Source organism: Carettochelys insculpta, chromosome 15, assembly GCF_033958435.1.
Source record: "Carettochelys insculpta isolate YL-2023 chromosome 15, ASM3395843v1, whole genome shotgun sequence".
Classification (NCBI taxonomy): Eukaryota; Metazoa; Chordata; order Testudines; family Carettochelyidae; genus Carettochelys; species Carettochelys insculpta.
In genome coordinates, this window is record NC_134151.1 from 32,919,015 (window position 1) to 32,937,308 (window position 18,294).

At 54.7% G+C, this 18,294-nt stretch overlaps 1 protein-coding gene across 1 annotated transcript; it reads left to right on the forward strand.

The window, feature by feature from the left end:
- Positions 1–1,793: 1,793 nt before the first annotated feature.
- Positions 1,794–18,246, forward strand: GM2A (ganglioside GM2 activator). Its single transcript, XM_075009918.1, has 4 exons — positions 1,794–2,028; positions 9,064–9,216; positions 12,760–12,942; positions 14,676–18,246. The coding sequence occupies exons 1-4, from the start codon at positions 1,933–1,935 to the stop codon at positions 14,829–14,831; spliced, it is 588 nt and encodes a 195-aa protein (XP_074866019.1). The 5' UTR covers positions 1,794–1,932; the 3' UTR covers positions 14,832–18,246.
- Positions 18,247–18,294: the final 48 nt, after the last annotated feature.

The following is an 18,294-nucleotide window of genomic DNA, read 5'->3' on the forward strand; positions in this document are numbered from 1 at the left end:
GTGTCCCTGCACTGGCTCCAGAAGAACCATGTAGAGGCCACGGAGGGAGGGTAACTGCTGCCTTAGCATCGTGAGACTGATTCATCTGCGTGAGCAGGTGCCCGAGTGAAGGTGTTCCTCAGGTCTGAGAGATGTGGTTGGGCTGGTTCTGCAGAGCCCTCTGCCCATACCCATGCCAGGAAGGGTATTACATGATTAGCATTGCACCAACCTCTCCGGCTAAACATACCTGCAGGGAAGATATGGCACCAGCTTCCCAGACAGGACTAACCAGGGCTTTCATTAGTGCAGAGCATGTCACAATCTGCATGCAGCAAGACTCCCTTCTCCCTGCCTCCCAGGAAGGCGGCAGATGCGGTGCAGCTACCTCGCTGGTGTGTTGCAAGGAAAGATGTTGCACCCCACACAGGACTTTCTTCTTCCTTTGTAGTAAAGAGAAGGGCCCACGCTGCAGAATGTGGCTCTGTGTAATGGACCCCCAAAGCCGGGGGTTGTTGGGATCCCAGCTGGTTTTCATATCATGTCGCAGAGGTGGAAGGGACCTCGGGAGGACACTGAGTCCAGTCCCTGGCACTCATAGCAGGACCTATCACTATCCCTGACAGACTTTTTTTTAAATCTAGCCTGCCCTGGTTTGTTTAGCTGTTATAAAGGCAAAGGCAATTGTGTTTGGGAAACAATTTTGTGGCTGATGCAATCCCGGCCCATCTCCAAAAGTTCTGTGGCACATTTGTGCACACCTGGATGGGTTGGCTAAGGGCCTCAGCTCAGGAGGTACCAACGCTCCACAGGTAGATGAACTGGTTACTTTTTCATGCAAGTCGGAGTTTACTGGTGGAACTCACTGCCACTGTGGGTCACTGAAACCGAAGGTTTAGCAGGGTTTAAAGCAGGCTTTGCCATTTTCATTTATATGCCTCACAGTAGCATTTTATAGGCTAAAGCAATCACAGATGGCTGGGACTAAGAGAGAACTGTATGGGCAGTTTATTCCACATAAGTCCATGACGCATGTTCTTAGAGCATCTGGCACTGGTCTGTGTTAGAGACGAAGCATGGGGTGAGGTGGTCTGTGGGTCTTTTTCAGTTTGGACTATTCCAATATTCCTGGATCTTCAGGTCCCTTGGGCAACCAGTGTGCCAACATCCTTGCGAGCCCCCTGTCACTGTTTGTCTAGGTAAACAAATAACAAGCAGTCCCAGGGCACTTAGAGACAATCAGATGTGCTAGGCCAGTAGTTCCCAATCTGGGGTCCGCGAACCCCTTGGGGGTGCAAGAAGTATTGCAGGGGGCTGCAAAAAACCAAACCAAAACAAAAAAGAGAGATAACAATGATCGTCGAAAATAAGTTTTAAATAAATTGCACAGTTACAAGCCAGTGTTATTTGTAAAGTAAACACCTGCCAGTCCTGTTCTTAATCGCAGTCGGAAAATCTCGGTGGCGGCTTCCTTTGTGTGAAGCCCGCAGCGCGGCTAGAGCTGGCGGATGGGAGCCTGCCAGGCTGGGGGTGGCTGATGGGGGCCGCACTAGTGAAAAGATCGGGACCCGGTCTCAGGGCATGACCGCTAGTGGGTCCCCCCCCGTCTCCTCGGATGTTTGCCCGCGTGGCCCACCTGAGCCCGCAAACCCGCGCAGGCCCGGGCCCGCCTCCGCTGCGCGCCAGCCGCGCCGAGACACGAGGGGGAGCTGAGCGTCGGCGGCCGAGCAGGCGCAGGGAGCAGCCGGGCAGGGCCCCGCCCCCCGCTTGCCCGCCCCCCTCCAGCCGCACGCACCCGAAGGAGGAAGGGGCCGGGCCGGGCGAGGACGAGTAGCGCTGCGCAGCCGGAGGCGCAGTCGCTGCCGAGCCGCGGTGCCCTTCCCTGCGCGGCTTCCTCCCGCTGCGGTGCTCCGCCTCCCTCGCCAGCCGCTTGGCCCCGGAGCGGAGCGAGCTATGCTGGTGTTGGCGCTGGCCCTGTGCGCCCTGCTCCCGCTGTGCCCCGCTGTGCCGGGCGGGGTGGAGGAGCCGCTGCCCAGGCGGCTGAGCAAGGTAAGGGGCTGCCCCTACCCCCCAGCCCCGGGGCAGAGGCAGAGGCAGGTTCCCCAGGGCTCAGCTGCCCCAGCCCCAGCTGTATCCGCCCCGGGTGGCTGGGTCCCCGGCTCAGTTAATGCTCCAGTCCTGGAACACCTGAAAGACTGACACCTGCCTGCCGTGGGCCACCCGCTTCCTCCTTCCCGAGGAGCTGAAGCCGGGAGTCTCTGAGGCGCTCCGGGGCTGCGTGGGGCCTGTGCCCCTCGCAGACAGGCAGCTTGTGTTTTCCATCGTTCAGCTCATTGCTCTGCGCTGGGGCTGGGATGTGGGGTCAGTGGGCGGCTGCCCTGGCCCTAGCTCACCGCAGCAGCTTGGGCCCAGGGGAGAAGCACCTCCCCATGGCCCCTGTAGCTCCAGTGGGCAGAGCCAGGGCAGAGTGCCTGTTCCCAGCTGGGGCAGGTCCAGGCGCGTCTGCCCCGTGCAGGGTGAGGAATGCAGCAAGCTGTGCACTTCCCCATGGTCCCTGACAAAGGGGAACAGCCAGCCGTGGTCCTAGGCATCGGGGGGGAGGGGGGAGCAGGACTTTCAGCACCCACCCATCCTCCACAAGGGTCCTGGAGGTGAGAAGACTGGGGCTGGGGCAGTCCCACAGGGAATCAGCCCCAGCCAGCCCGTTTCACCTGCCTGGTGATTGTCTCTTTCTTCTCTTTGGTTTTATCCCATTGTCCTGAAACAACCAAACTCTGACTTTGCTTCATGTTATGAGAAGAGGAATCCGTACACCGAATTTGGGGCCCTAACTCTTACCGTTTAGCAAGAGTTCTTGACCAGACTGATGGACGGGCAGACACACACACTCTCAAACGTATAGTAAATAATGTCGCTATTGATGTTATTAGTCGTTTAAATGTCTGATCCTTCTGTCAACCCTGCTCAACTTTTGGTGTCGCTGATATGTAGAGGCAGTGAGTTCCACAGGTGTTCCATTGCGTGTTGTGTGACATGTAATCTGTTTATCTGCCTGAGCAGTGTTAGTGTCTCCAGTGCCACAGAGGTCTAGGAATGTGTTGGTGTCAGAATCATAGAACTAGAAAGAACCTTGAGAGGTCGTCAAGTCCAGTCCCCTGCCCTCACAGCAGGACCAAGCACCATCCAGACCATCCCTGGCAGATGTTTGTCAAACCTGCTCTTAAAATTCTCCAGTGATGGAGATTCCACAACCTCTCTGGGCAATTTGTACCAGTGCTTAACCACCTTGGCAGTTAGGAAGTTTTTCTTAATATCTAGCCTTTACCTCCCTTGCTGCAATTTAAGCCCATTGCTTCTCGTCCGATCTTCAGAGGTTAAGGAGAACAATTTTTCTCCCTCCTCCTTGTAACAACCTTTTAGATAATACTTGAAAGCTGCTATCCTGGCCCCTTTCAGTCTTCTCTTTTCCAGACTGGCTGGGATGAACCCTGTGTAGAGGGGTAGCCGGGATGGGAAGCGAGGTTCCATCCCTGGGCAGCAGCCAGGGTGGCAGAGCTGGGTGGAAAATTGTTTTCCTGCCAGGTCAGCATTTTCCAGGCTCCCTGTGTGGTCCCTCCTGTATCAGTACAAGGACCCAAATTGCCAGTGGGTTTGCATACTGAGAGCCCCAGTCTGGATATGTTCAACATGTGTGTCTATTGTCTGATTAGGTGGTGTTATAGGAGCTGGGTCAGTGTTGTTACTGTTTCTGAAGCCTGAAGATGGGTAGCTTGGCAGCACCCCATGCCAGACAGAGACTTGCCAGGGCTTGGGGCTGCCTGGTACCCAATGTGTGCGATGCAGGGAGGAAACAGGGACTCTAAGACAGGGATCAGGAATGCGTGCCCACCTGCTGCTCTTGGCAGAGCAGAGGGAGGATTTGGCCTGGATTTCTATGGGCATAGCACCCTGCTTGCTTGCCTGCTGTGAGGGGAAGCTGGGCAGCTGTCAGTCTGTAGCCCAGGACAGCTAGCGATGATCTTGTACTCTCTGTGACACTGCACCTCACTGCTCTTCTGGTGTGGCCAAACTCCTGCTGCATGGCTAAAAATGATGGCAATGAGTGGTGCATCACACCTTACAGGCTTGGCCCTGCTGTGAGCTGGCATTGCTCATGTCGGTGGAGACATGCATGCCTGTCTGCCCGGAACTGGGCCAAGATCCCTCAGTTGTACCCTCCTACGATGGATGACTGTGGCCTGAGCTGACCCGAAGGCCTGTCCCGTTCCACACCTGCCTCCTGGAATCTGCCTTGCCATGAGGGCCGTAACTCTGACACAAAGCACATGGCTTTATTATTGAATCTGTACAACACCCACCCCAGCGCAGAGCCTGGGCTCACAAGCAGCTTCCTCTGAGACCTGCCAGGGGTTCTCAGTTCTTCTTTTCTTCTGTGCAATGTCAGTTCCACTTCCGCAGCCGAAGTCATGAGATGCTGGAGTTCTGTGGGTGTGAGAGATCTCCCCAGAGAGAGCTGGAGGCTCTGGCCACACCCCCCAAGATTGGACAGATAAGCGTGTAACTCCTTGTGCACAGTCTGCAGGACGCACATGGAGCAGGGCTCAGAGCAGCGATGGGCAACTTAGGCTAGCGAGAGGGGCCGGCTGAGAGGCCCTGCATCCCAGTGGGCTGCACAATTGTCATGACCGAGAGAGTCTCCAGGGATAGGGGTGTTTTGCTCACTGAACTGGCATACCTAGAGTTTGCAGGGTGTGCTGACTGAACTGTAGCAGCGCTTTGATAGGCGGGAGAGCCCAGCTCCCACTGTCAGTGCTATGTGTGGTTAGTGCACGCCTCACTTCATGTGCCCTAGTTCTGCACACGTGTGTGTCACATGAATAACACCAGTAGGGAGAAAACCAGCAGAAGCTGGGAGTCCCACGGCGTGGTCCACGGTAAACGGAACATCTCGTGGGCCACACCTAGAACCCTGATGGGCTGCATGTGGCCCATGGGTCGCAGGCTACTCCCCGCTGGCCCAGAGGCTCTCTGCAGCCGAGGAGTGCAGCTTGGAAGGGAGGTGCAGAGAGGTCTCAGATCCCCTTTTATGCTCTGCTGATCTGGGGCTGTGCGCTGGGTTCGTCTCAGCTTTGTGTCAGGCACCTTGAGGCCTGTTCTAAAGAATGCCAGTTACTGGCATCCCCAAGGGGCCCAGGAAGGAGCTGGGAATTGCTGGGGTACGGGACAGCCTCAGCTCAGCTCCAACCTGCAGCCCCCCCAGCTATGCCCCAGAGGCTGGTTGCAGAGTGGAGAGGTGGTATAGAAGCTGCTGCCTTGGCATTGCACTTCAGGAGGCTCCTCTATGTGGAGTTGAACCCCAGGGTTGCCTGTGCCAGGGCAAGAGCCACTCTGGACTGCCAGCGTGGTGCCAAGCAACCTGGGTCCTGGGAAGAGTGCGGCTCGACAACTTTCCATCCGTGCACCTCGGGCTGGATTCAAACCAGAGGCGTGGCAGCGTGTGGCTCCCTTTCCCACATCTGTCTCCTGAGCCATTGTGGTTCCCAGCCTACCAACTAAGGACTTGGAGGGGAAAGACCTCGTGTCTGTTGCCCATCCCTGAGCCTGGCTCGTGTTTTCACCGCTTCCTTCTGTGCTCGCTGCCAGCAGCCGGAGCCACTTGCGAGCTGCAGCCAATAGATGGGAAAACGTAGCCTCTGGCTGGGCAGGGCATTGGTGACTTGCAGCCAGGCTAGTGCAGCGGTCATTTGGCTACAGGCTTGTGCCAAAGCAGTAGGGGCACCAGGCGTTGCCACTGAAAAGGAGGTGACCTTCATCTCTCCATGGGGTTTCTGAAATGACTGTCAGCACCTGAGCAGGGCCAAGTGCTGTAAGAGAAAAAGCTGTTATGGTCAGGCGTGTGCCCAGTAGGGTTCTGGGCCATGTGTGAGCACAGGATGGGTTTTCTGTGTGTGCCAGACCATTGCACAAGAGCATCAAGCAAACATTGAATCAGTCCCAAGGGCCTGATTCACACTGACACTGAGGGTGCTGTCCACCGCGGTGGCAGTGAAAAAGGGGCCTTCCACTGGGAGTAAGAGCTTACAATTTTTGTGCCCCATTTCCTGAGCTCTACCTTGGGTGGAAGCAGCATTTCCCGTAGAGCCCCCATCTGCCAGACCAATCACCCCGTTCTCCTTCTGGGCCCAAAGGGGCATCACATTGGTCAGCTCAGTAGCCACCCAGAGAGCTGGGCTTGTTTTTGTTACCCAAGAGGACAGACCTTTGTCCCCTGCTTGTTTGGACACGTCTGTGTCCTCAAACTCAATGCATGGTTTTAGGGAACTGGGCTTTTGTCCTTGCCTGGGACATGTGCCTTTGACATGGCTTGACGAACGTTTGTTGGAAGTAGCAGAGTTATCCCTGACTCAAAGGTAGCCACTGAGTAAGCAGCACGGGGTGTTCCATGGAAATGGTAAGCAGCCTGCGATCTGATTGTCTAACCCTGAATGACCATGCGATAATTGCCCCATTCTGTTCGTTCCATCTGAGGTACCTGGCACCAGCTGCTGTCAGAAGACGTAAATACTGACCTACATGGACCAGTGGCTTGACCCAGTGTGGCTGTTCTTATGTTCTTCTGCTGAAAGTGTGAATCTGTTCTACACTGATTAGTCTTTCACTGGAGTACTGTGACCAGTTCTGGGGCCCTTGTTTTAGGAAAGATGTGGAGAAATTGGAAAGGGGTCCTGAGAAGCTCGACTGAAATGGTTAAACGTCTAGAAAATATGACCTGCGAGAGAAGATTAAAGGAACTAGGTTGTTTCCTTGGGAAAAGAGAAGTCTGAGCAGGGACAAGGCTTTCAAATACCTAAGTGGGTGTTACAAGGAGGAGGGAGAAAAATTATTCGCCTTAACCTCTGAAAATAGGACAAGATGCAAAGAGCTTAAAATGCATCAAGGAAAGTTTAGATTGGACATTGAGAAAAATTTCCTAACTCTCGGAGTGAAGAAGCACGGGAATAAATTGCCTAGGGTGGCTCTAGAATCTCTACCACTGAAGATACTTAGGAATGGGTTAGTTAAATATCTAACAGATGATCTAGATGGTGCTTGGTCCTGCCATGAGGGCAGGAGACTGAACTTGATGACCTCTTGAGGGCCCTTCCATTTCTAGCGTTCTGTGATTCTGTGACTCTCCTCTATAGATCGACACCCGGTCCAGCAGTATGCCAGATGCTGAAATTTACTGAGAGCAGACAGAGGTGTGCTCCTGGGAGAAGTTCTCCTTTTAGTGATGTGTTGGCAATTCCGCTGATATCAGCGGGTTGGCGCTGACTCTAAGTCAGAAGAGTTTACCCACAAAACCAGTCTGTCCTAACACAGGCTCCAGGCATGCTGATAATGTGAGGGGAAGCCCAGAGCAGCTGCTGTTGACTCAGCTGTCCATGGCCTGTGGATAAACAGACCTTGGGTTTAAGTGGTTGGTCCACACCTAGAAGTTGAACTGGTTTGAAAAGGATTTAGCCCCAGTCTTGGACACACAGTCACACTGGGTTGAACTGGAGGTCTAACTTATATAAGTTCAGTAAAACCAGTGCAGCTTTGTGTGTGGGTGCTTTTATACCAACTTATACCTTATCTTGGTGTGGTTTGTTGTGGTAAATTTCTGCATAAAAGCTGAACTAATCAAAACAGTTTGAAACTAGTACAAGTTGAACCTCTCTCATCCAGCACCCTTGTGGTGCCGAAGGAGAGAATTTGCCAAACCACTGGAGGTCAACATTGTGTAGCGTATTACCAACACTTCCATAGCTTACTGGGCTATTAGAAGACATTTAGGGGTAAATTACAGCTAAATAACAGCACAGAACACTGAGAGCCAGGACTGGTGACTGCAAAGAAGCATGATGGGGCCTGAGGAAACTTGGCCACACCCATGATCAATGATTGTGCCGGATTATGGATGCTGCTGAATGAAAGTGTGCTGGATTAGAGAGGTTCAACTTGTATCAGAGTCTATGCATGAAAGTGGAGACATTGGTTTAATGAAACTGGTTGATGTGAAACTGGTACAGCAGCTTCTGTGTGCAGACAAGCCCGTAGGGCAAACCACTGTAGCTACTCTTCTGATGGTTTAGCTTGCACTTGTCAATTTACTGACACCAGCAGAAACCAAATTTAAATCAGTGTCAGACTGTCCACACACAAAGCTGAGCAGTTTTAACTAAACCAGTTGAAGTTGCACCTTCAATTGCAGTAGTGCTACTTGTCTGCATAGATCAGGTCTTACACACTCAGTTCAGAACCTGTTAATAAAACAGACTCAGCTTCAGACTCAAGTTTGTTGGTGATATCAGTGACGAATGTGCTATTTCTACACACACACATCTGGCAGACAATGTTCCCTCTAAATTGAGCGCTTAGTGGCTGCCCAGGAGATATTCTGGTACTGCCCAGCTGATTAGCAGAGTACCCACAGCCATCCGTAGCTGGCTGCATGTGTTTCTAACGGTGGTGCACATCTGCACATGCACATAATAAAATTTGTTCTTCCTCTCAATGGAAAAAAAAATGAGAGGGAACCCTGGTGGCAGATGCAAGTTCTTATAATTATTGTTCAATAAACAGTTTGGAAATGACAGAAGGAGCAGCATTTGTTAAGTCTCTTCGAGGAAGAGAATTTCTAAAATGCCTGATGGATTTAGGATGCCAGAGGTGATGGCATGTGTGGTCCTAAATCCCTTGGGCACATTTGAAAATCTCCTCCTGCAATGTTAGTATATCGTTACTATTCCTTCAGCATCTGACTGCACACTTTTAAAGCTCTGTGTGTGTGTGTGTGTGTGTGTGTGTTCTCCACCCCCAGAGTGGAATTGTGAGGGCCCTTTGCCCTCCCAAATGCTACAGTGCAGCTGCCATATTTCCTGCTCTGGAGGACCCCCTTTCAGAGCCCCCCAAGAGGTTGCTGGAGCACTTTCCCTGCTGGTGTCACAGGGAACATGAGAACTGAGTGTCCTTGCCATGCTAGCTGAGAGCTCTTAGCCAGCAGGCCAAGCTGAGCACAGACAGGGGGTCTTTAACATTTTCCTTTGCTGAATCCTGTAGGTTCGTGGCTTCTCATGGAAGGACTGTGGCAATGGGACTGACCCCTTTGTGGTCCAGAGTCTGTCCATAGCCCCCGACCCAATCTGCCTTCCTGGGGATGTAAAAGTCAGCCTGGCGGTTTCCAGTAAAGTGGACCTCACCGCGCCACTGAAGGTAGGTGGGAAAGGCAAGCCTGCCAGAGAGGCCTCTTCACACTGGGACCTGCCCCTTAATGTGCGGTGGAGTGCTGGGAAAGGAGGTGCCACAAGCCACCACAGTACCCAGCCCCAGAAACCTTTCTGGTCTCTGAATTGCTCAAGAGGTGGCAATACACAGGAATGGCCAGGCCGGGAGCGTGTTTCCAACCCCCTGGCCCCGGCCTGGTCCCACTGCAGCTACTTTCCAGGGCTCTAGTTTTTTATTCACACCGATGTCTGGGGCTGGTGCAGGAGAACTGAAGGCTGCCTTGGTCTGTGCTTGGTTTGTCTGCAGGGCTGTGACTTTTCCGTGGAGTGAAGCAGTGCAGCCCAAGGCTGTTCCTAGGGGCAAGCAGGGCCTGGGGCAACTTCCCCCTGCCCCAGACCCCACCCCACATTCTTCTGCCACTGCTCTGCCCCTCCCCCCACTCCACTGCTTCCCCGAGCCCCATCCCCTGGTCCCCCCTCCTCCTGGTTCCTGAATCTCCCTCCCCAGAGCTATGTAACCTGGGAGAGCCGGAGAGGGGTGACAGCAGGGGCCATGCCACCCCTGCACTCACTGGGGTGGTGGAAGCTGACATTTGATCTGCTCTTCTGCCATCTCCCAGCTCCAGCTCCCTGTGCTCCGCCTCACCGCACTAGGCCCTCCGGTAATTCCCCGGCCGCCCTGGGCCACGCAGGCTCCCATGCAAATGGGTGACTGTCCCGTCCATAGGACAGTTGTGGCAGCTGCCCTGGGGCCCCCCCAAACCACAGGGCCTTCCTAAACCATCCCCTGGGCGGGACGACTGGTGCAACCCTTGGGAGGGAGGCACTTATCTTGGAAGGAAGGCACGCAGACTGCGCTGGTTCCTCCAGGAGCCCACTGATTTGTGCCTAGTCACTGCCCTGTGCCTTCCCACACCCTCGCGGCACCCTGCAGCCTGCGAAGTGGAACTGGGCGAGAGCCAAGGCCTTCCCAGCTCCCTGCAGCAACCCAGCACGTCTGGGTAGGCTGGGCTGATGAGCGAGTCTGGGAATCGCCTCTGCGGGAAGGTGGCCAAGCAGGAGAAGGGCAAGCGTTGAAGCGGCTGTGGCCCAAGGGGCACATCCTGGGCACCCGGCGACCCCAGTGGGGAGCAGATGAGTGCTCAGGACCTTTGGGAATAAGGGGATGGAAGGTGGCTGGGGAGCCCGTCCTCCGAGAAGCCTGGCCAAGGGTTTGAGATGTGGCAAGCTCAGCCAGGAGCCGTTCCCTTGATCTTTTCTCACTCTCCCAGTGCTCTCTGTAAACCCCCTCTGGGAGGGGAGGAGCTGCCAGCCCTGAGAGCCCAGCTCCCAATGCCTAGCCTGCTTCACATGGTCACTTTATAGCGCTGTGGCTTCCTGTGCTGAGGGATGGGTGGAGGGAATAGTTTTTCACACCCCTGAGCACGGTTCCCTCTGTTTTTTTCATCCACGGGCAGAATAAATTTTATGTGCACTGAGGAATGTGCTGATGCACACCACCAGTAGAGAGACAGGCTGCTGGCTGTGGGCGCTCTGCTAATCAGCTGGGCGGTGGCTGAATCTCTCCTGGAGGGCCGCCCAAGTGCTCAGCTTCCAGGGAACACTGCCCCTGAACCAAAAAGCTGCCTCATTGTAAAGTGCCAGACATGGCTGAAGGCACAATCCATGGGGTGAGCTGAGAAAGAAGGGAACAGAGGAGCGCGGGGTGGCGAGGAGAAGACGCAGTGAGAAAGGGTGCTGGGGGCAGAGAGACAAGGGATCCTGAGTGGGAGAGTCCAAGTTGGGTTAGGAGGAGGGGCGGAGACCAGGGGACCCTTCCTGGAAGGTGACACAAGAGGAAGGGGGTGTGTGAGGCTCCAGGGGTGTGGAGAGGCAGCCAGGAGATGCCTGGCTACTGCGCAACCCGGTCCCCAGCCTGTGGGCCACGGGGAGCTGATCTGCTCCCTGCCCCCACAAAGCCAGACTTGGGTCCTGATTGTGGAGACGCTGATAACTAACATAACCACTTCCTCAAAACTCCCCCACCTCTGCACTGCACCCGCTGCAGCAGCGGGGCTGGGTGCTGCCAGGACCCACAGCAGAGGGGCTGTGCCCACCAGGCGGAGGGGCGGCATTGCAGGGTGTCGGAGGGGCGCAGCCTCCACCTCAGCTCTTACTGAAAGCGGAAGGTGGCTCTGGTTCACTAAGCCGTGCAGCCTGGCTCAGGGCTGGTGTGGGAGGTAGGGGGAGGCAGGGCTCTGTGCCCCTCAGTGACACTGTGAGTCCCTGCCCACCCTTCCTCAGTGTCAGCCCGGCAGGCCGAGGCCTGGGCTTCATGGGGGCTGGGTCAGCAGGGCAGGTCTCGTCCATGGGGTCTCCGCTGCAGGGTGTTCGGTAGCAGGCAGTTCTCATTCCCCAGGAGCGTGCGTAGCAAGGGACAGCAGGCCTGTGTCTCCCCTGCCTTTGCACCTGGGCCCCTTGCTGTGGCATTAACCAGGACACTGCTGTGGCCCTGTCCTGCCCGCAGCAGGCTGAGAGCAGACTGCTGGGATTCGCTGGGGAAGATAAACCTGGCAGTGCCCTAAGGACAGGGCTGCAGTTACAGAAGAAGTAGCCAGAACTCGCCCCTGCCTCCCATGTGCCTCAGCCAGGCAACGGCGACAGTAGCAAACACTGAGCCAGGGAAAAGGGAGCTGCTGCCCAATTCAGGACCTTGCTGTTCCGCCTCTTTATTGAGTGCAATGTGGCTCTGGATCACTTTGTGCTGCTTCCTCTGGTACTTAAGCACACTGCCAAATTCTGCTCTCAGCGGGAGCGGTGCACCAGCACCTCCAAGAACAAGACTTTGCAGCCTTGAGTGCTGTTCTCATTGCTGGTCGTTCATATGTGAGTTGTTGTCAGTGTGTCCGCAAAGCTGAGCACTTGGGTGGCTGCCCAGGAGAGATTCAGGTGCTGCCCAGCTGCCCGTGTTTCTACTGGTGGTGCACATCTGCACACACCTTGGTGCACATAATAAAATTTATTCTGCACATGGCTGGAAAACATTACCGGGAACCCTGGTTGTGGTAATGCTTGGATGTTGGCTAGATCCAAGTCCTGCTGTGTTAGGTGCTGTGCAGGAAGAGAGGGCGGCTTTACAGTCTAGGTCTGGGCACGTGTTTTTTTTCAGGAACAAAATTAAAGAAGATGATGGGTCTTTGCTGAGTTGTTTGAACAGGAAACCTGCAGCCCAGTGATGACTCCCAGGTGTTGTCATTCCTAAAAATCTCTTGCATTGTGGCTAAGCGCTCTGCCCTCGGTTCAGACCAAGGGCTGGTGTCTGATCTTTCGTCAGGCTAGTGAAGCTCCAGTGCCTTCAGTTTAGGATGGTGCTTCTCCCGCTTGGAAGAGCGTACACTCTAAGGCTGCCAAGGGAAACCAGGGCAGGCCATGGACCAACCAGTGTACTGCAGGGCTACAGAGGAAGGCTTCCAAGAGAGGGGAAGGGTAGAGGGGAACCTGTCCCAGCTGGGATTCTCTTGTATGTGACTGTGTGCGCAACCCCTGGTCCCAGGTGGTGTTAACGGTGGAGAAGAAGATAGCGGACATGTGGATAAAGGTCCCCTGCCTGGACCAGATCGGGAGCTGCACATACGATGATGTTTGCAGCATCCTGGATAATGCCATCCCCCCTGGCACTCCGTGCCCCGAGCCCCTGCTCAGCTATGGCCTCCCCTGCCGCTGCCCCTTCAAACAGGTAAGCGCTAAGCCAGCTGTTTCCCCCCTTGTCAGGACCCCTCCATCTCCTCTGGACAGAGCCAGCTTGTGACATGGGAAGGGCAGGATAGTCACAGCCCCTAAACCCAGGACCCTGCTCAGCCCAGCAGTACTTGTCTGCCCTCGCTGGCCATGTGCAGAGGAAGGGGCTTTGCTAGCACTTGGAAGAGAGAGAACAGAAACTGCCATGACCGAGAGATGATGGGCTGAGGGTGGGCTTCTCCACTGCCTTGCAGCCTGGGTGTCTGGTTGGAGGTACTGGCCCTGGCTGGAGCCTGGGGCCTGAACTAGATGGACCCTTTCTGCTCTGCAGTGCTTGCTTTGCACACAGGGTATCAGGCTGACAGAACCTGGTCCAGCAGGCCCATGCCAGGAATGCCTGGGGCTTTGCCTCCCAACCCCTTGTGGTGGTCTGCAGCAGGGGTGGATCGGCCGTACAGGAAGGCCGGACAGGCTGGGGGTGAAGGAGTCCTTGAGAACAGCCACTGTCGCTGTTTGATCATTGGGCCTTCTTGGGCTCTGCCTCAGGTTGCCAGGTGTCCAGTTCTCAACCACAAAGCTGCTCATAAAGGGACCCCACTGACTCTGGTAGGCACTGCCAGTCATGTCCAGGGCCATCCCTAGAGGGGAGTGGGGCCTGGGACATCCCTCTCCCTAGTGCCCCAGGCTTGAGGCCCAGAGCAAACCCACCCTGCCGCAGGCCTCATCCTGCCCCTGCTCCTCAAGCCAGTTGGTGGTGCTGTGGGGCTGAGGCAGGCTAGTCCGTTTTGGACACTGGAGGTCCCTGCACCCCCCACTTGGGTTTTTAACAGCTCCTGGTGGAGCAGATTACTGTCACTGCCAGTGGGGACAGGTCCCACGCGAGAGTGTCACACACACCTCTAGGGCAATTTATTGTGAAGGAATTACCCCTGCGGTGAAGGGTTCCACTGAACCCGGAGCTTCTATGTTAGACACAGCAATGCGTGAAGGACTATACCTTCCCTCTAGTGTGCCTGTGACACACACACCCCAGGCAGGGGCTGCTGGCAAACTGGGAAGGGGGTGACCAATTTATAGGTGGCTGCTCTTTGCCTCGCCCGTTCTTAGCACTCTGCTCTGCCTCGAGGGCCCTTCCATTCACAGAGCCTCACTGCCACCGCCTGTTGTACTGAGCTGGCCCAGGCAGTGCAAATGGGGCCCAGGGACCCAGGGGAGTACAGACAGAAACCCAAGGGGCTGAAGCCTTCGCACGAGGCAGGTGACTGAGAAGCAGAGAGGAGGATTTGGAAATCCCTGGGTGGTGGGTTTCCCCTAGGGATGGTGGGCAGCTGTGTTCCCTGTAAGCTGAGTACTTGGGCAGCCACCCAGAGAGATTTGGGTGCCTCCCAGCAGATTAGCAGAGCACCCAGCTGTCCACAGTGAGAAGCATCGGTTTCTGCTGGTGGTGCACATCTGCACCTGCTTTGGTGCACATACCAAAATTTATTCTGCTCATGAGCGGAAAAAAATTAGAGTGAACACGAGTGGGCAGCCAAGAGCACCAGTGTGGATGTAATTCGTGATCAGTAAGTATGGATACGCCAAGAGGCTTGACTTGTTCACCTTGGTTAGGGCTGAGATTGAGTGAGAGGCACAGGGCAGGGATGGCTGGCTCAACGCAAGTGCTGTGGGGGCCAGGGTGAGGCAGGACCTGCCATGTGCCAACATCTTGCTGTCTGTTTCCCTCCTCAGGGCTCCTACTCCCTGCCGCCCAGCGATTTCTACTTGCCCATCACAGAGCTGCCCTCCTGGCTGACGAACGGTGACTACCATATTGAGAGCACCATGAGCAATGGCGCCCAGCAGCTGGCCTGTGTCAAGATGGCCTTGTCCCTCCACTCGGATTGAGGCTGGCCCGGCACTGCAGACTGCCACCTTTCCTTTCTCTTTCCCTCTGGTGGAGAGGGCCACGAGAGCAGCTGCCAGGTCTGCTCCTCCTGCTGCTTGCCCTCGCGCTGCTGCTACTTCCTCTTTCCCGCCTTGGTTCGCCTGCTCCCTCTCCAAAAAAGGCCAGTGTAAAGTGGGATCGGGGCAGGCCTTTGTCTGCGGTGCAGGGTGGACTGGGAGGTGGGCCAGATGGGCAGGTGCCAGCAGGGCGCTTTCTGGTTGGGTCCTTCCTGGTCCTGAGTCAACAGTCGGGGTGTTTCCGGGGGCTCCGACTCCTCGCAAGTGGACTTGAGTCTGTCGCGGTGTCTCTCCCCACCATGCATTGCATTTCCCAGCTGGGCTTAGATCCGTCACTGCACCCAGGTTCGTGCTGTTCCGTAGAGCAGAGTCCAACCTTCCCCAACGGCCTCCTTCTCCGCTGTGCACCATGCACCGCACCAGTTTGGGGCTGATCCATTGAAGTCCATAGAAACTCTGATTTCAGGCCCATGTGGAGGGACAGAGTACTAAACAGAACTTTCCACCCCAGCTGCTGTGCGATTTCCAGATGTGCCTTACCCAGGAATGTCCCAGGCCCCAGGACCTCATGGGTCTCTCCCACCCCCAGTGTCGCTGGTCCTGCAGGGGATGTAGTTTAAATTGCTGACTCTACCACCCAGACTTTCTTGTCACATCCCTGTGGTGGCTGAAGCTTTCAGGAGCTCTTTTCCAGGCCAGAATGTCCCCTCTGCACACTCTACCCTTGAGAGAGCTGTTTTAGTGCTACAAGCCAGCCGTAAGGAGTGGGTGTAGGTTGATTATTTTCCCACATATATAATGAAATCACACTCTTTGTATTGTTTAACCTTCCCCTGCTGCAGTCAGTAATGATGGGAGGGTCCATTAACCCTCGGCTGACTGGTGTAAAGCAAATTCAGGTGTCACCATACTTCACCAACAGCAGGTCAGTTAAACTCTGCCCAGCCTGGCCCAGGCTCTTTGCTCTCTGTTGGGTGTGGTGCAGGGCTGTTTTGTTTGCCTGGGTATTTTTAATCCCCTCCCCCAGACAGTTAGAGCACAGCATTCAAGGAAATGAAAAGTCCTTTTAGACCATCTGTAGGAAAAGAGAGGAGGACCAAGCCCTGTCCATGAATGTGTGCCCCTGCACTGGACTGCAAAGATGCGGAAGATGGACCATGTATTCTCAGCCACCCCTGCTGGAGACAAGGTACTGGGCTAGATGGACCCTTGGTCTATCAAAAGGCGGAACTTAAGTTTCTAAGAGAACCTGCGGCTGCGGCAGCAGAAAAGCTGTCAACACAAAGAGCTCTACAGTGAGCACTGAAATCACTTATAGTAAATAAACTTCCACCAGAGGACCACGCTGGGCCAGATCCATTCCGAAGATGTCATTGCTTGTGACAATGGAGGGAGAGCAGGAGGGCTGGGCATCGCCGGTCCAAGAGGCAGGTCTCCACGTTGTGTCTCTCCCACATCTGCATTAAAAACAGAAACCAGGGACAGAGCAAGAAAGCAATGTACTAATAGTTTCGCCCAGGGGACCAAATGCCTCATTCTGTACTGGGCTTTTTTTACCCTAAACAGGGTTGTGGTTGTGACACCTTGACAACCCAGGGAACAATTTGATTGGCTGACAAGCATTCCAAGCAATGTTGTTCTGAAACACTGAACTTCTAACCTACAGGGTTGATTGACCAGCTCCGATAGGTGCTGCTGTAGGGTGAGACAGGCCGTTGCACTGCTGTATGTTGGGCAGAGGAACAAATGAGTTTAGAATGGAGTAGGTGTGCAGCTGCAGTAAAGGAATGGAGCACATGGGGCTGTGCTGATCAGCCTTTTCCCACAGGCTTTAAGGAGAAGCACCTCTGTTTGGCATAGGAGGTGGAGGGAGTCTGTGCCCTAACTGGGTGCACCGGGACGGTTGATTTATTCCTTTCAGGAGCGATTCTGCAGCTCAGTGGGAGCTTGGCCATTGATTTCAGTGGGGATAGGATCACGTTGCATAGACGGGGGTGGCTTTTCAGTGCTGTTGAGTTGCTGCCTCCCAATTCACCTGCAGGGCTGCCATTGCACCTGCAGACCCAGTTCAAAGCAGCTGACCCTAAGGTGTGTGTGGAATACACAAGCCAGACCCTGCACACCCACTCCCGCATTATTGCTCTGGAGCTGTGTGTGTGTCCATTGCTGGGATAGTGCACTTGGAATGCGAGTAGATTACACCTCCTGCTGCTGCAGCCGAGCTGCATGTGTGCCAGGCCACCCCCACCTTGTACCCACATTCATGCACTTGATTAGCGTGGGTAACACATTGTCACTGCACACTCTCTCTGGCAGTATTTTGTTCAATCAGCACACTCCTGTCTTGTGCTGCTGCGGTACCTCATCATACACTGTCTTCTGCTGTACTCTGAGCATACACATGTGACAGCCACTGCTCACCCTGCTCTGCATTACTGCATCTGTAGTGTGTGTATAGTAGGCATCCTTCAGTCTGCATAGACTATGGATCGCGCCCTTTAAAGTTTCAATTGAGGACTTCATTTACAGCGTCTGTTGTGACTATAAAGACCCACACGAGAGTGACAGTCCTTGCTGCATCTCTTGCAGATGTAGTGGGTGTCTGGCAAGTCCTTACTGTGCTTCCTGTACGCTCGCTTCTCCTCTGCTAGTTGTCTGATCTTCAACTCGCCCTTCTGAAGGCCCTTGTGTAACCCCTGCCTCCATCTGCTGTGGTCATCTGCTAGATCTTCCCAGTTGTCCAGCTCGATGTCTACCTCTCTGAGGTCTCTCTTGCAGACATCTTTGTAGCGCAGGTGGGGCGTCCGGGAGGTCTTTTGCCAGAGACTAGCTCACCATACAGGATGTCTTTTGGAATCCTTCCATCGTTCATCCTGTGGACGTGGCCAAGCCAGCGGAGTCGACGCTGCCTGAGGAGGGTGTGCATGGTTGGGAGTCCAGCTTGCTCAAGGACGGCAGTGTTGGTCGCTCTGTCCTTCCATGATATTCCAAGGATACGCCTGAGGCAGCGCAAGTGGAAGACGTTCAGCCTCTTCCTGGCGGGCATACAGGGTCCAAGTCTCGCTGCCATAAAGGAGGGTGCTGAGGATGCAGGCTCTGTAGACTTGCATTTTGGTGTGAGTGTACAGCTTGTTGTATATGACATCCTAATACTCCTACTCAGCACTTGGGTAGGTCTGATCTTCCAAGCACTTCATAAGCCTTAACTACCGAGGGGCGTGTGTGATGGTGATTAGCATTGGCTTAATGGAGGATGATTTGCACAGTGTGTGTGCCCATGACAAAAACCTTGGTTACCTTTCTGCTTCCTAAACTTGCTGCACTTTATAGTGACTTCCTGTCAGAGTGGGGGTGGGGGGAGGGGTTGCTCTGCTTTGTTCAGTGTGGAGAATTACTAACACCCATT

Excerpts from the sequence above, each read along its gene's own strand:
- GM2A (XM_075009918.1), top strand. The coding sequence starts at position 1,933 with ATGCTGGTGTTGGCGCTGGCCCTGTGCGCCCTGCTCCCGCTGTGCCCC. Across the intron at positions 2,029-9,063 it reads TGCCCAGGCGGCTGAGCAAG|GTTCGTGGCTTCTCATGGAA; the intron begins GTAAGGGGCTGC and ends TGAATCCTGTAG. Across the intron at positions 9,217-12,759 it reads ACCTCACCGCGCCACTGAAG|GTGGTGTTAACGGTGGAGAA; the intron begins GTAGGTGGGAAA and ends CCCTGGTCCCAG.